Source organism: Daucus carota, chromosome 2 (assembly GCF_001625215.2).
Source record: "Daucus carota subsp. sativus chromosome 2, DH1 v3.0, whole genome shotgun sequence".
NCBI lineage: Eukaryota > Viridiplantae > Streptophyta > Magnoliopsida > Apiales > Apiaceae > Daucus > Daucus carota.
The window spans coordinates 15914755-15932512 of record NC_030382.2 but is presented as its reverse complement, the minus strand read 5'-3'; the positions used below and the strand labels follow the sequence as shown (position 1 = coordinate 15932512).

The following is a 17758-nucleotide window of genomic DNA, read 5'->3' as shown; positions in this document are numbered from 1 at the left end:
CATTCTCCTTAAGCGCAAAATTAATTATCCTAAGTCTAATCGAATCTTCCGTTAATTGGTGAAGCTTTTGGAGGGAACAAACTTCCTCGAACTCTTGGATAAAAAGTTAAGGATCCTCACCCTCACTCCCGGTAAATTTAGGTAACATGCTAATGTGATGAGCTTTGATTTCAAAATTGTTCCCATTTACGGGAGGAAGGGTGATGCACGAAGGTTGACTTGAACGAGACCGGTAACAACGGTCTTTAAGAGACACAGCCATGTTTGATATCGAATTGCTAGCTTCTATGGGTTCGGAGTCCGAAGAAGACGAAGAAGAAGGAATCTCGACTATCGGTCTTACTAATCTAGACGGTTCGTTCCTAACCAAGTAGTTCGCATAAACGATAAACATGTAGCAAATAAGTGCGAAAAATTAAAACACACAAAAGAAAGGGTGTAAAAGAGAAAGAAAAACCTAGTTCTAGGGTTCCCTGATAAAATGAACTAGACCTTGCTCCTAACTTTAAGGACCACCAAAAACTCGATAAATCCAAAATTATTCGGACCGGTTTGGCTAGTTTGGAGTAGGCATTGCCAAGAGGCCAATCTCTGCGCTTAGACACCAAACCTTAATCGGTCAGGTTAGCTTTCGCTAGTCCTTAGCCACCGAAGAGTCGGAATAATAAAAGATTACCTCGTCTTTTAGGTTCCTTCCTAATTGAGCTCGATATCCTAGGGCTAGAGTCTAATTCAATTTTATTAAAGGCTAGGGAAATGCAAAATGAGAAATTAAGTTGTTGTGGGCCAAGGAAAGAGTGATGAAATCCCTCCCCTTATCTTGTGATTTGGTTTTGCCCTTAAGATTTATTTAAATGATGCTCCACACAACGATATAATAAAAGCTATAAACAACGGATGCTCTACACTACGTGTTCTATTCTAAAGAAAAGGTAGAAATTAACGTACCTTTGGGTCCTCTAGCGATCACAACAAATATAGGTATGAAAATTTAAAAACAAAAAAAATTTAAATCTAAATGATGTGCCCCAAGTGATTAAATGCATGATGCAACATATATGTATTTCTAACTAATATTTTTGGATTTTAAATTTTTTAATTTATTTGTGATTTTCAATTTTCAAATTTGTTTGTGATTTTCTGAATAAATGCGAAGGATAAAAGTGGAGAGGTACGGTTACCAAAGCAAGCTTCCTGAATTCCAAGCGAAATCCGTCCACTTTAATCCAAGATTTCCGAATACTTCTCCTTTAAATAAAAACAAAAAGTGAGAAACAAACTAATCCGAAAGATTAAAAATAAAGGTGCGAAAAATTAATTTTAATCCCCGGTAGCGGTGCCAAAAACTTAATGTGCTAGAAATAATATCTTTAAATCGCAAACGCACGATCACCGTTTTAATATTTAAGATTCGTCCACAGAGATTATTAATTAATTACTCGCAAACCCTTAATTTTAATATAGGCGGAAAAGAACAATATAATTTGTGAAAGTGGGATTTCAAAATTCAATTTAAAACTTCCAAATTGAAGGATAAAATAAAATGATTAATTAAGACTTGGCACATTTCATTATTTAATTAACTAACACATGAAAACTAACTAGCACGACTTACAGAAGAATGCTGCAACTTATATAAGAATGAATATTAAAATCATTTTCTTACTCGACAAAATCAAATAACAAAACCACAGACTCAACATTGAACTAAAACGAACAACCCAGCATTACAACTCGACAAAGCGACTCAAACTCACGGAAAGTAAGAAGACAGGACTCAGTCAAAACTAGACACTACAAAACTGGAATCAAAGCCGAGTCAAGCAACTCGGAACTCAGCAAACCGAAACACTAGCCTCGACTCAGACTCGCGAATCAACCTGTTGAAAACTAAACTCGAGCTAAAGAAGAACATTCAAAACGGAGCTCGGACCTAAAATACTAACTAACGACTCAACATTCATCAAATAACAGCATAACAGACTCGCACAACTGGACATACAAACTCGAACCAAAACCCAGTAAAGAACCCAGCTGCTCAGAACTCGACTCAAGCAAAGACACTCGACTCAAAATGCAAAACGAAATCACTTAACATCAGGTGATAAAAAAAGCAGAAACAGAACTCAAATTCGCACGAAAACTACAATAAACTCGAGCAACCAGCCATGACTCGGAAACAGAAAAACAGAAAACAGGGGCTCAAGATTCAAATTCAGCAGCTCGCAACTATTACCAACAAAACTCAGTACTCAAGCAACAAACCAACAAACTCGAAACTAATTGCAGCAACAGCTCAAAAATACAAAAGAAAACAGCTACTCGGACTCGAAAACCAATGCCCACGACTCGACTCGCTGCAGGACTCGATATTCTAATCAATACGCACAGTTAAATGAAACAAATCAATCGACTCAGCGAAAACAATGAACTCAGTAGGGGCGACTCAGTGAAACTCGGGGGCGTAGCAGTCAAAGAAAAGTATTAGGCTGTTTTGATAAGAAAACAGGGGAGGGGGGTTGCTTAAAACAAAACAAAACAGGGGAGCTATATGCTATGTGTTTTTAATTAAAAACAGGGAAAAGACTCGGATTCATGTAAAACAAGAAACAGAGCTATTGATTTGGGGTTTAAAATTTGAACCCTAACACAAATTAATTTTGTGCTAGGATTTAATTAACTAGTTCAAGCAAGTACAAGATCTATACTAATTAAAAATTATATGGTTTCTTCCTTTCCCAAAAACTCTTAAGCATAGGGTGGTACTTGGAAGAATCATACCATTAGGAGAAAGCAAATTAAAGAGACACAATATAAAACAAACTAAAATAAGATTTGCATTAAATTAAAAAGTGTTTACAAATGTAGTATGAAAATGAGAGAACAAAAGAAGATCTAGCACTATACTACCAACTAGGAAAAGACTAGGTTAAAAAGATGGTGATTACAAGTAAAGGGATGGGGGTATTTATAACTAGAATTGTAGGGTTTAGGGGTAGGGTGGATAATCTAATCCATCTATTTGTGATGTGTGTTGGGTAGATCATAGCCCTCCATGTGTCCCCTTACTTGCCAACTCTATTTGTTTTCTTCTTTTCTTTTCTTTTTCTTCCCTTTTCTTGCATTTTCTCTTCTTTCTTTATTTATCTACAATTTCCTGAAATAAAATAAATAAGCGATTAATACTACGAAAATAAACAAAAGATAGGCACTTAAATATGCAAAAATATGGACTAATCAAATACGTTTATCGAAAAATAGCGCATATTAGTTTCGTGTTATCTGATTAGTTATCAATCATCACATATCGACAAAGGCATAACTCTGAATGAAGTAGATAATGAAGTTAGGATCCCATGTTTTAATTCCCATAAGTTATTCGATTTAAATCACATAGTTTATAATTCGATTTTAATTAGTTAATTTAGATAAAACCAACCAAATTGTTATTCGTCTGAGCATTGAATAATAACCATACATTGTTGCATAAGTGCATATTTCTGAATACACCAGTCTCTGTGGGAACGAACTTGAATTATATTCTATATTACTTGTGACCACGTACACTTGCGTGATTTTGTGCGAATAAGTTTTTGGCGCCGCTGCTGGATACTCGGTGTTTTATTTTATTTTTGTGCTTGTCATCATTGGTCGTTAAAGTTCAGTGACTTGGATTCTTTTCTCACTTTTATTTCGTTTGTGTGTGTTTTAGGTACTTGAGTGACGTGTATGCGAACACGTTCTCAGTCCCGTAAAGAAGCATTGGCAAAAGCAGAAACGATAGTGAGTACTACAATGGGTGATCGACCACCAGTTGCGAATGATACTAAGGCTCTTAAGGCTTTCTCTGAGCCTAAAATCAATGATATTCAGTCGAGCATTGTCAGGCCAACAATTGAGGCCAACACTTTTGAGATCAAACCGAGCACTATTCAGATGCTATAGAACTCAGTGCAGTTTGGGGGTTCTCCGACAGAGGATCCTAATATGCATATTTGGGATTTCATTGAGATCTGCGACACTTTCAAGTTCAATGGTGTTACTGACGAGGCCATCAAATTGAGGATGTTCCCATTTTCTATGAGGGATAAAGCTAAGGGATGGCTGCATTCTCTTCCTACAGGATCTATTACGACATGGAAGGATCTGGTTCAGAAATTTCTTACTAAGTTCTTCCCTATGGCCAAAACAGCTGCAATCAGGAATGGTATCACTCAATTCTCTCAACTGTCTGGTGAAACTTTATGTGAAGCGTGGGAACGCTACAAGGAGATGCTTCGAAAGTGCCCACATCATGGGATGCCTGATTGGATGGTTATTAATTGCTTCTATAATGGCTTGGGACCTCAATCGAGGCCAATGCTCGATGCTGCATCAGGTGGAGCTCTATGGGCTAAGAGCTATAATGAGGCTTATGAGTTGATCGAGATGATGGTTGCGAATGAATATCAGAATCCGACTCAGCGTCTTCATCAGGGCAAAGCAGCAGGAATTTTAGATGTTGATGCTACTACAGCTTTGACTGCTCAGCTTAAGGCTCTTACTATGAAGGTGGATTCTTTGGCAAATCTAGGAAATCAGCAGCCACCTTCAGTTTGTGAGCTTTGTGCTGGTGCACATTCCTCTGATCAGTGTGCTATATCTAGTGGATCCGCTCAGTTTGTGAGTAACTTCCAAAGGTCTCAACAGCCAGCTCCTGCCACTTATCATCCCAATAATCGGAATCATCCGAATTTCAGCTGGAGCAACAATCAGAACTTCATGCCACAACAGCAGCAACAGTTTCAGCAGCAAGGAGCTAGACCTTTCAACCCTTATGGTTTTCAACAACAGTTTGCACCGAAGCAGCAATTCCATCCACCTGGATTCCAACAACAAAATCATAGGGTGGCTGGACAGTCTTCCAACGAAAGATCTGAATGGGAAGAGATAATATTAATGATTAAAAGCCAAGTAGTGTCAATCAAGACTTTGGAGAACCAGATTGGGCAGATTGCTAACACGTTGATAAACAGACCACGAGGAACTCTTCCTAGTGATACCGAGGCCAATCCGGGTAAGAAAGAGATGAAGGAACAGGTACAGGCTGTCACCTTGAGGTCCGAAAAGGTTACGAAGGAAAAAGAATCAGCAACAGAGCAAAACAAGGAAGAGAGTGATCAACAGGTTGAAACACCCGTGCTCTCATCTAAGTTTGATAGTGAAAAAACTGTTGTTGGCGCTGATAAGAATGAAATCAACGAGGAAGCAAGCAAAGAATCAGCCGAGAAGTCTAGTCCCAAAACTGATATTGGGGTCAAGCAAGTGTATCCACCTCCCCCTTTTCCGAAGAGACTTCAAAAGCATAAGCTCGACAAACAATTCGCTAAATTTCTAGAGGTTTTCAAGAAATTACAAATCAACATACCTTTTGCGGAGGCTCTAGAACAAATGCCGAGTTATGCTAAATTCATGAAAGGTATTCTATCTCATAAACTCAAACTTGAGGAATTGGAGACTGTGGCTTTGACCGAGGAGTGTAGTGCTGTGTTGCAGCAGAAATTGCCCCCGAAGCTGAAAGATCCGGGAAGTTTCACAATCCCGTGTACTATTGGGCAATTGTCATTCGACAAGTGTTTATGTGACTTGGGAGCTAGCATCAATCTGATACCCTTGTCTATTTTCATGCAACTTGGTCTTCCGGAGCTGAAACCTACTAATATGTCTTTGCAACTAGCTGATCGTTCGATTACATATCCAAGGGAGATAGTTGAAGATGTGTTGGTAAAGGTTGATAAGCTAATCTTCCCTGCTGATTTTGTCATTCTTGACTTTGAGGAAGATAAGAAGATTCCCATCATCTTGGGAAGACCATTCCTTGCGACAGGGCGGACGTTGATTGATGTACAGAAGGGTGAACTCACAATGAGAGTTCAAGATCAAATGGTCACTTTCAACGTGTTCAATGCCATAGAACTTCCATCAGATGAGGAGGAATGCTTTAAAGTGGATATGCTCGAAGCTGCAGCTCATTCGGAAATTGACAACAGGCTGAAAACTGACATCTTGGAAAGGGTTCTATCTGGTGACTCAGAATTCAGAGATGAGGAGGAAGAAAAACACCTTCAATACCTAAATGCTTCTCCTTGGAGAAGAAGGATGGAACCTCCAATTGAATCTCTTGGGTTATCAGAGTTGAAGGATTCTCATGAACGGCTGAAACCCTCTATTGTCGAAGCTCCTAAACTTGAGCTTAAGCAACTTCCCAAACACCTAAGGTATGCCTTTCTTGGCGAAGCTTCTACACTACCTGTGATTATTGCATCTAACCTTTCAGGTATCGAGGAAGAAAAGCTTTTGAGAATTCTTAGGGAGTTCAAATCAGCCATTGGATGGACTATCGTAGATATCAAGGGAATCAACCCTTCTTATTGTCAAAACAAATTTATGATCGAGGAGAGAAGTAAACCCACTGTTGAGCATCAAAGAAGACTCAATCCAATCATGAAAGAAGTGGTAAAGAAGGAGATTCTTAAGTGGCTTGATGCCGGCATTATTTATCCAATCTCGGATAGTTCTTGGGTGAGCCCTGTTCAGTGTGTGCCTAAGAAAGGAAGCATGACCGTGGTAGCTAATGAGAAGAATGAACTCATTTTGACTCGAACAGTCACAGGTTGGAGAATATGCATGGATTATCAGAAACTCAATAAAGTCACCAGAAAAGATCACTTTCTGTTGCCGTTCATTGATCAGATGCTTGATAGGTTAGCCAGTCACGAGTACTATTGTCTTCTTGATGGGTATTCGGGATATAATCAGATTTGTATTGCACCAGAGGATCAGGAGAAGACGACTTTTACTTGCCCTTTTGGCACATTTGCTTTCCGTCGTCTTTCTTTTGGACTTTGTGGTGCACCAGCAACTTTTCAGAGATGCATGATGGCTATTTTCTCCGAGATGATTGGTACCAATGTTGAGGTTTTCATGGATGACTTTTCGGTATTCAGTTATTCTTATGAGGAATGCTTGAGCAACTTGAAGATGGTACTGAAAAGATGTGTGGAAACTAATCTCGTTCTTAATTGGGAAAAATGCCACTTCATGGTTCAAGAAGGCATCATTCTTGGGCATAAAGTTTCGAACAAGGTTCTTGAGGTAGATAAAGCTAAGGTAGAGACAATTGAAAATCTTCCTCCACCAATCTCAGTAAAGGGGATTCAGAGTTTTCTTGATCACGCGGGGTTCTATCGACGATTCATCAAAGATTTCTCTAAAATCACCAAACCTTTGTGCAACTTGTTAGAGAAGGATGTGCCCTTCAAATTTGATAAAGAGTGTTTGGCTGCATTCGAAACTCTCAAGAAGAAATTAACTACAGCACCTGTTATTACTGCACCCGATTGGAATGAGCCATTCGAGATGATGTGTGATACTAGTGACTATGCAGTGGGAGCTGTGCTTGGTCAGAGAAAGAATAACATCTTTCATGTGATTTACTATGCTAGTAAGACTCTCAATGGTGCTCATCTGAATTACACTACTACGGAGAAGGAGCTGCTGGCTATTGTTTATGGATTCAAGAAATTCAGGTCTTATTTGCTTGGGACGAAGGTGTTGGTTTACACTGATCATGCTGCCATTCGGTATCTGGTGTTGAAGAAAGACTCGAAGCCTCGTTTGATTCGTTGGGTTCTCTTGCTTCAAGAATTCGAGTTGGAGATCAAGGATAGAAAGGGTACTGAAAATCAGGTGGCTGATCATCTCTCTCGGTTGGAAGATCAAGCACGAGCATCCAAAGACACCACGTTAATCAACGAGTCATTTCCCGATGAGCAACTATTTGGGGTCCAAGAAGAAGAGCCGTGGTTTGCAGATATAGTGAACTATCTTGTGAGTAATGTCATTCCTCCCGATTTGTCTTGTGCTCAAAAGAAAAAGTTTCTTCATGAGGCGAAGTGGTATCGTTGGGATGAGCCATTCTTGTTTCGACAAGGTTCAGATCAAATCATCAGAAGGTGCATTCCGTACAGTGAGATTGAAGGAATCTTGCAAGCTTACCACGATTCTACTTATGGAGGACACTATGGAGGACAGAAGACACCTGCTCGTATTCTGCAGGCGGGTTTCCTTTGGCCTATGCTCTTTAAGGACGCTCATCAGTTTGTGTTGAAGTACGATCGTTGTCAAAGCGTTGGTAATATCTCTCGTAGAGACGAAATGCCCCTTAATGTACTTCTTGAGGTTGAAATTTTCGATGTGTGGGGCATAGACTTCATGGGACCCTTTATCTCGTCTTGCAATAATCTCTACATCCTTCTTGATGTGGATGACATGTCTAAATGGGTCGAGGTCAAGGCACTACCAACTAACACAGATGGAGTAGTCATCAGTTTTCTTCAAACGAACATATTCACTCGCTTTGGTACTCCTCGAGTTACAATCAGCGACGAGGGATCACACTTTTGCAATCGCAAGTTCACAGCGCTGATGGAACGGTTTGGTGTGAATCACAGAGTTGCTACTGCCTATCATCCTCAAACGAATGGGCAAGCTAAGGTGTCGAATCGTGAAATCAAGCGAATCTTGGAAAAGGTAGTGAGTCCTTCAAGGAAGGATTGGGCATTGAAGCTTGATGAAGTCGTCTGGGCCTATTGAACAGCTTATAAGACACCCTTAGGGATGTCTCCTTTTCAGTTGGTGTATGGTAAAGCATGTCATTTGCCGGCTGAGTTAGAGCATAAAGCATATTGGGCTCTGAAGAAAATGAACTTTGACATGACAGCTGCTAGTGAAAAGAGAATGCTACAAATCAATGAACTCGACGAGTTTCGGTTACAAGCTTACGAGAACAACAAGCTTTACAAGGAGAAGGTCAAGAGATGGCGTGATAGAAAACTGGTGCACAAGGAATTCGTGCCTGGTCAGCAAGTTCTGCTTTTCAATTCTCGTCTTAGACTATTTCCGGGAAAGTTGAAGTCAAGGTGGTCAGGTCCTTTCATGATTAAGATGGTGTTTCCACATGGTGCAGTAGAGATCTTTGAAACACTACCGGATCAAGCATTTAAAGTGAATGGTCAGAGGTTGAAGCCTTACTTTGGAGGAACGGTGAACCGCGAGACGGTAAGCATCGTTCTTGCTATTGTTTGATTCTCAGGATTTCACGTCAAGATAATGACGTAAAACAAGCGCTTCGTGGGAGGCAACCCACGCTTTTCTAGATTATTACTGGTTTAAAAAAGAAAAAAAAAGAAAAAAATCAGAAATATATATATATATATATATATATATATATATATACACAACATCAGAAGACTTGACTCAGGATCTTGGGAGTGGTTTCCGAGCCACTAGTGTTGAGGTTGATTGGCCTGTGTATGGAGCTGGCATGGGTATCCACCACCTAATTCTCCACTCGATGAGGGTGATCCTCTCGACAGTTAGGTATGCTCTTTATCCTTATTATCGCCATCAATGAGGACATTGAATATTTTAAGTTTGGGGGTGATGATCTAAGGATTAGTGGTAGTAGTATTATAGCATGTTCATATAGGGTGCATGATGCATTTAGCATATCATAGTATTATATTAGTACATATCGCATATCAATTTGCATATTGGTTTTTTTTAGGCATGATGTTTCGTATGTCGAGTAGTCTCATATAGTTGCATTTGCATGAATCATGAAAGTTGTCTTCCAAGTTGATGTCCTATGATGAGTTTATGTGCGTAATTTCTTGGCTAGTAGTCTTGATCATATATGATGCCTTGTTACTTGGAAACTGCTTGTGTGGAAATTGTAATTACACTTATCCTCTAGAGATAAGACTTAGACTAACTTATTTTTTGAGTCCTTGCGTTGAGTCGGGCGTAGAATTTGGACTATTCCCTTTTGTACTTAGAGTTTGTAAATCTTAAGTTTGGGGGAGTTAAGGGATGAGTATGCCTTTATAAAAAAAAGAATAAAAATTTGCAGGTACTCCTTTGAGATCAATGGGTGAAATGCAATGTCATGTGAAAGGGACGATCTATGTACTTGTGCTGGTATTAAGTGCAAATGTATTAGAATAAACAAATTCTTGGTGACTTTTCACAACCCTTGATTATTGGAGAAATACTTGAATAAAAAGAAAGAATAATAAGCGAGCGAAGTCGAATGGCGGTCGTGACTCAATTACCCTGAGAAGCGTCCTAACCTTAGGCTAGCAAGAAAAAAAAAGAGAAAGAAAAAAAAATTAGAAAAATAGGAGAGGCATAGGAATTCGTTAGTGACCCTAAACTGTAGTTGACTCATTGGTGAAGAAGTGTTTAAGCCTTATTCTTATTAACAACTCATTGTGAGGACTCTGTTGAAGTTTGATAGTCTTTGTTTTGTTTCACTAGAGAGCATGCTTAGCACACACGATGCACTCTGCACTTGTAGTGGAAGAGAACATGGCTAATATGTGAAAGAGGTGAATGCTGAGAATGTTGCATATTCTGAAGACTATATGTTAACAAAGTTGATGCTTTCATGATTCGATAGATTTAGACATTTAGTTGCATACATGTATTGCATTAGTAGTGTTGATGTCTGTTTATGCTTGAGGAAAAGCGTCGGTATAAGTTTGGGGGTGTGATAAGTGAATTTTATATCCACTTGGAAGCCTTCGTTTCGACTTAAATTGATGATTTGGCCTCAGGAATTTGGTATGTTTGATGTGTTTTTGTGTTGATGTGTGTAGAGCACCTAGATGGAAGGAGGATGGACTTTTCTAGGCTTATATGGTGGTTAGAGTTTAGAAAATAGAGTGCGAAAGTGTGCAAAAGAAGCAGAGCAGGATCTCAAGGCCTTGATGTGAAATCTCAAGGCCTTGACTCAAACAGAAGACTCTCAAGGCTTTTATGTGAAGTCTCAAGGCCTTGACTGAAACAGAAGACTCTCAAGGCCTTGATGTAAAATCTCAAGGCCTTGACTCGGATAGAAGATGCTTAGGGGCGAACTCAAGGGCTTGACCTGGAATCTCAAGGCCCTGAGGTCTGACATGATTTGATATTTTGTGGGTTTTTTAATTGGGCTGGAAACACTTTTCTACATCTTTTAATACACTTTAAAGAGCCTGTTCATATATATATATATAATAGGATTATGAGGGTTTTGAGAGGAGCAACAAGTTGGAGAGCACGTGACGGCTACAAGGAGAAGACATAGTCTACATAGTTTTCTTTGTATTCTTCGAAGTAGGCGATACTTTTGGATGCTTGTCCGGATTTGTTTTCTAAACCTTGATCTCGTTCTTTTATATTGTTTTAGACATATTCTTATCATGTTTACATTCGAACCCATGATGACGAGTTGTTCGATTATGAACTAATTGTTGTCATGGGATTCTAACGGATTTATCTATCGATTTCAGTAGTTGATTTGACATGATTATTTGTGTGATGAATGTTGATTTCTTCGTATTGGTTGTGCTTATTCTACTTGGATGAGTAGCTAACATCTAAGTTGTGTGTTAATCTTTATTGAAGCGAAAGTGGATATATTGATTTAGAACTTGCCATGCGAACATAGGTTTATGTATTCGATATACATGATTGTGATGTGATTTTAACCATCTTGCATCGCCCTATGTGTTATGGATCAAAAATCGAGGGGTGAGCTTCGTGCTTTTTGACTGATCTCGCGAGTCGGAACTCAGACGGGTCCTCACGAGGTGCCTACGTATCTTCAGCGGGGTGAAGAATCAAGTCAAAAAACGTAGTTCTATTTTGGAGGGGTAGAGCCGTTTATATAGATGTCTCATGGTTAGAGACTGATTAGAAGTAGGATCCCTGGTGTTAGAGTCCTAGTAGAAATAGGTATTTGAGTCAGAGATAGGATAGGACTGATCTTTGATCCTTATCTTGAGCTACTGGAGGTTATCTAGGACTCTAGATAGTTATCCACGAAATTCAGAGTTCTTGTAGGACTCTCGGAGTCCTGGACTCGTCAGTCAGACTCCTAGTAGGACTAGGATTCGAGTTTTGGGCCCTGACCGGGCTGGGGGCTCGTGCCTTGAGTTTGGGCAGCCCATGTTTCTCAAACATGGATGCCCAACGGGCTTTTTATAACCTCAATCTGCTAGCCACAAATTTTGGGTGAGAAACCCAGAATCCGGGCCTTATATTCTGGCCTTTAATCAGACCCGGGCTTAAAATTACCCAATAATTTTTAGGGCCAATTTCAGACCCATATCATTTGCCCCCCAACTTTGGATAAGTTTCGTAGAAACTTTTCTAAAGTTTTAGAGCATTTTAAACCACTACTCGAGCCTATTCTGAGTAAGGTCAACCATCTAGGCCGATTCTGGACTTTCCTCAGTCGATCCGAGGCATTTCGGGTGTACATCAAGTGTTCTGGGGCGCTTTTTGAGCGTTTTCCGGGCGCTTCCAGGGCGCTAGACCTCGCCTAGGTCGATTTAGAGCGCTCAGGGCGTCCAGGTCGACGCTGGCGCGCAACTCGGGCGCTCAGGAGCGCTCGACCTCGCCCAGGTCGATTTAGGGTGGATTGGACGCCCAGGTCGACGCTGGCGCGCAACTCGGGCGCACCTCAGGCGCTCATGGGCGCTCGACCTCGCCCAGGTCGACGCTCGCGCGCACCGTGGGCGCACCTCGGGCGCTTAAGGGCGCTCACGGGCGTTAGGTGTTTTTTGACACACAAGTCAGTTGTCGACCTCACCCAGGTCGATTTAGGGCGTTTTGGGTGCCCAGGTCGACGCTGGTGAGGTCCTCAGGCGCACCTCGGGCGCTCTTGGCGCTCCTGGGGCGCTCATAGGGCGCTCCCAGGTCGCTTATTTGGCGCTCTCGGGCGTTGGGTGTTTTTTAACACCCAAGTCAATTGTCGACCTCACCCAGGTCGATTTAGGGCATCCTTGGTGCCCAGGTCGACGCTGGTGAGGTCCTCAGACGCACCTCGGGCGCTATTGGCGCTCCTGGGGCGCTCATAGGGCGCTCCCAGGGCGCTTCTCGGGCGTTGGGTGTTTTTTGACACCCAAGTCAATTGTCGACCTCACCCAGGTCGATTTAGGGCATCCTTGGTGCCCAGGTCGACGCTGGTGAGGTCCTCAGGCGCACCTCGGGCGCTCTTGGCGCTCCTGGGGCGCTCCCAGGGCGCTTGTTGGGCGCTCTCGGGCGTTGGGTGTTTTTTGACACCCAAGTCAATTGTCGACCTCACCCAGGTCGATTTAGGGCATCCTTGGTGCCCAGGTCGACACTGGTGAGGTCCTCAGGCGCACCTCGGGCTCTCTTGGCGCTCCTGGGGCGCTCATAGGGCGCTCCCAGGGCGCTTCTTGGGCGCTCTCGGGCTTTGCCCGCCTTCCTTCAACCCCATTCGGCAGAGGGAGGATCATCTAGTCAGCCTCGGGCTTCCAAGTCTCAAGCCTTTAAACCGGCCTGGGGTTTTCGAAGGACTGATTCGGTGCTGGGATCGACTGTTCATGCTTCTGATTGGTCCCTTCACTCTATTACTCCTGCCGACTACCAGGATGTGGTGCTACAGTCGGAGATCTTGGGGATTGATGGCTTTGGCTCTCAAGCCCTTGCTAGTGTGAGTGTCCTTACAAACTTATTGTTTAGGTTCTCCGAGTCTTCCTTAACCCGTTTGTCTACTTGTCTCAGGCCAATGCTCAATTCCAGGCTGCCCTCCATCAGGCTAAAGCTTGGAAAAAACAAGCTGAGAGCCACAAGAAGGCTAAGGAATCCTTGGAGGAGGGCATGGAGGCCCTTCGAATCAAGGATGCGGAAAAAGACGAGATTGTGGCTAAGACTCAATCGGAGCTAGTGGAAGCTCGAAGCGAGCTAGTCGAGGCTCGAAAGGGAAAGGATGCTATCATTGACGACTATATGGACTCTGATGAGTTCAAGAAGCTGATGGAGAAGCACAATGAGATCACCTCTGCAGAGGATTACAGTAACGGGTGGAATGATGCTGTTCAGACCATTCATGAGGATCATTCAGACATGTTCCACCCTAAATGGGATTATCTCTGTCCCATGAGGATTGTTCTTGACTCTCCTAGTCCTGTTGAAGAGGAAGTCGAAGATTTGGATGTTATTGAAAAGCATCCGGATGGGGAGTCCGGGTCTGCAGATAGCTCGGAGGCTGATTCCGAGTCTGATGAGTAGGATTTATTAAGGATCCTGCGTGGTCTACTTATTTAGACTTATCTAGCCTTAACTTGTAGTATTAGACTTGTTTAGCCTTAACTCGTAGTATCGGACTTATCAAGCCTTAGCTTGTAATTTTCACTCAATCAATGTTAATCGTAACTTATTTATGGTTGAATTCATGTTCCGGGTTGATCCGTTCACGGTAGGTAAACAAAAACTCAAGGAAAACATTAGAAACATGAGATATGGAGCAATCCATAAGAAATTTTATTGAAACTATAGTAGAAGAGATAAACAACTAAAATCAACTAAGTTATAAACTAACTGGCAGTGGTCTATCAGACCTTATTCAATGGTCATCTACTTACTAAGATAATCAAATATAATAAATCTTCAAGTTGGTGGCATGCCAACTCCTTGGAAACTCAACTCCATCGAGGGTCTGAAGCTTGTACGAGCCGCGACCAATAACATCCTTCACCTGATACGGACCTTCCCAGTTTGGGGCCATCTTTCCCTTAGGACCAACTCCTGAGGCCTCAGCTTTCCTTAGGACTAAATCCCCTTTTCTGAAGAATCGTTCCTTGACTCGGAGATTATAGTAATAGGAAGCTCGTTTTTGGCTCTCAACGACCCTGGCGTTAGCCTCATCTCGGACCTCATCGATCATGTCGAGTGCGAGTCTCATTCCTTCCTCATTGGCTTCGGGCTCATACTGCTGGACCCTGGGGGAGGTATGAGTTATCTCAAGTGGCACCACGGCTTCAGCCCCATAAGCTAACTGGAACGGGGTTGCTCCGGTGGAGACCTTGCAGGTTGTTCGATATGCCCATAGTATAGGGAGAGTCTCTTCAGCCCAAGACCCATGCGCTTTCTCGACTCTTTTCTTTAGCCCATCAAGGATTATCCTATTGGCTACTTCAGCTTGCCCATTGGCTTGAGGATGGGCAACCGAAGTGAATCGTAGCTCAATGATATAGTCGTTACAGTATCCCACAAACTCTGGATTGTTGAACTGGGCTCCATTGTCAGTAACCAAGACTCGGGGTATGCCATACCTGCATTTGATGTTTTCCCAGAAGAATTGAGCAACTTGCTTGGTGGTTATCTTGGCCAGGGGTTTGGCCTCAATCCACTTGGGTAAGTAGTCAATAGCCACTATCAAAAACTTCCTTTGAGCACTGGCGAGTGGAAACGGCCCTAGGATGTCCATCCCCCACATAGCAAAGGGAATCGGGGAGTTAATGGATGTCAGCATCTCTGGGGGCTGGCGCACAACAGGTGCAAATCTCTGACAACGATCGTATCTCTTAACATAATCCTTCGCATCCTTCAGCATATTTGGCCAAAAGAACCCAAGGCGAGTAATTTTGTGAGCCAAGGCTCTCCCGCCTAGGTGCTGGCCACATATTCCTTCATGGACCTCTTTCAGGGCTTCCCGGGCCTCATCCGGCCTTAAACACTTCAAATAAGGTATAACACAAGATTTCTTATAGAGAATCCTTTCAATGAGTGCATACATTAAAGCTCTTACTTGTAGTTTTCGTGCTTCCCCAGCATCAGGTGGTAGATGTCCAGTTTCGAGATACGTTTTGACCTCATCGATCCAAGTGGCCCCCGTGTCAATTGGGGCTACCAGCTTGGCATTGATACTTGGGGTTTTCAAAACCTGATAGTAAACACTTCCCGAGCACACCTCATTCTCTGAGGATGCAAACTGGGATAAGGCATCAGCCTTTGTATTCTCTTCCCTAGGTATATGTTCTACCAAACATTCTTTAAATTGCGTCATCTGGGCTTTCACAATCCTTATGTATTTCAGCATTGTTTCTTCTCGTGCCTCAAATTCTCCATTAACCTGTGACACCACAAGTCTTGAGTCCCCACATACTTTCTGGTTTTTAACCCTCAGGGTTCTCGCCAATCCCAATCCAGCTATAAGGGCCTCATACTCAGCTTCATTGTTGGTAGTTGGAAAGTCTAACTTGATCGCGTACTCGACCGTGAAGCCATCCGGGCTTCGGAGCACCAGCCCTGCCCCACTATTTTTTGTTTTTGAAGCTCCGTCAAAAAATAGTAACCAATACTCTTTAGGTTTCTCCTCTTCTTTGGGTTCCTCTACCATACTCTCCTGCCCCCCCGACTTCCTTGTTGTCAATGGTGCATTCAACGAGGAAGTCAGCTAGAGCTTCAGCCTTGATTGCCACCCGTGGTTTGTATCGAATTTCAAATTCCCCAAGCTCTACTGCCCATTTGATTAATCTCCCACTAGCCTTCGGGCTATGCATTATGTTCCTAAGGGGCTGGTCTGTCAAGACTTCAATTTTGTGAGCCTGGAAGTAAGGCCTCAGCTTTCTTGAAGCTGTAATCATGGATAAGGCAAACTTCTCAATCACAGAATAGTTGAGCTCCGCTCCATGCAAAATCTTACTAACATAGTAGACGGGTTTCTGGATTTTTCGATCCTCACGAACCAAGACCGCACTCAGTGCTTTCTCAGAGACAGCCAAGTAGACATATAATGTTTCTCCATCCACGGGCTTTGATAAGAGTGGTGGCTCTGCCATATACTTCTTCAACTGCTCAAAGGCCTCTTGGCTCTCACTTGTCCATTCAAAATCTTTAACTTTCTTCAAAGCCTTAAAGAAGGGCAAGCACTTATCCCCGGACTTCGAGATGAAACGTCCTAGTGCCGCGATTCTTCCTGTTAGCTTTTGAACATCCTTTATAGACTTAGGCGGCTCCATATCAAGGATGGCCTTTATCTTGTCGGGGTTGGCCTCAATCCCACGTTTTGAGACCATCAGACCCAAAAATTTTCCAGACCCAACTCCAAAGGCACACTTGGCCGGATTCAACATCATCTTATGTGTCCTCAGGACTTCAAAAGCCTCTCTTAGGTGTTCAAGGTGATCAGCTTTGTTCAAGCTCTTCACTAGCATATCATCAACATAGACCTCCATGGTTTTTCCAATTAGATGTTTGAACATCTTATTTGCCAGGCGTTGATATGTGGCTCCTGCATTCTTTAAACCAAACGCCATAACCAAATAACAAAAGATACCAAAATCAGTGATGAATGATACCTTAGGAATGTCGTCCTTATTCATTCGGATCTGGTTGTATCCACTAAAGCCATCCATAAAGCTCAACATCTCGTGCCCAGCTGTAGCATCGATCAGAGTATCTATTCTTGGGAGAGGAAAACAGTCCTTAGGACAAGCATCATTCAAATCTGTGAAGTCTACACACATTCTCCACTTTCCATTAGCTTTCTTGACCATGACTGGGTTGTGTTCGCAAAAATCTACACGCAAGCGCACGTGGTCACAAGTAATATATTAAGTTCGATCCCACAGAGACTGGTGAATTAAGAATACGCACCTATGCAACAATGTATGATCAATTATCACTGCCAAGACAATTAACAAGGATGGTTTTCTTTTATACTAATAACTAAAATTACTAATCAAATTCAGAATAGGAAAACACATGGGATTCTAACTTCATTATCGAATTCATCTAGAATTGAAATCACTGATTAACATGCGACTGTTGATCCTAATCAGACAACACGAAAGTAATACATGCCAACTCTCGTTGCACACATATCATACCAATCAAAATCCGCAATTAAGACAGAAATCTCATG

At 42.2% G+C, this 17758-nt stretch overlaps 1 protein-coding gene and 1 non-coding gene across 2 annotated transcripts; both read right to left on the bottom strand.

The window, feature by feature from the left end:
• Positions 1-4194: 4194 nt before the first annotated feature.
• On the bottom strand, positions 4195-4301 carry LOC135150915 (small nucleolar RNA R71). Its single transcript, XR_010289376.1, has one exon. It is a non-coding gene; the product is annotated as a small nucleolar RNA R71 (small nucleolar RNA).
• Positions 4302-14482: 10181 nt separating this feature from the next.
• LOC135150384 (uncharacterized) lies at positions 14483-17390 on the bottom strand. The gene is made up of 2 exons (XM_064086667.1): positions 16234-17390; positions 14483-16148 (listed from the first exon to the last, which is right to left on the bottom strand). Exons 1-2 carry the CDS (start codon positions 17388-17390, stop codon positions 14483-14485), a joined length of 2823 nt encoding a protein of 940 aa, XP_063942737.1.
• Positions 17391-17758: the final 368 nt, after the last annotated feature.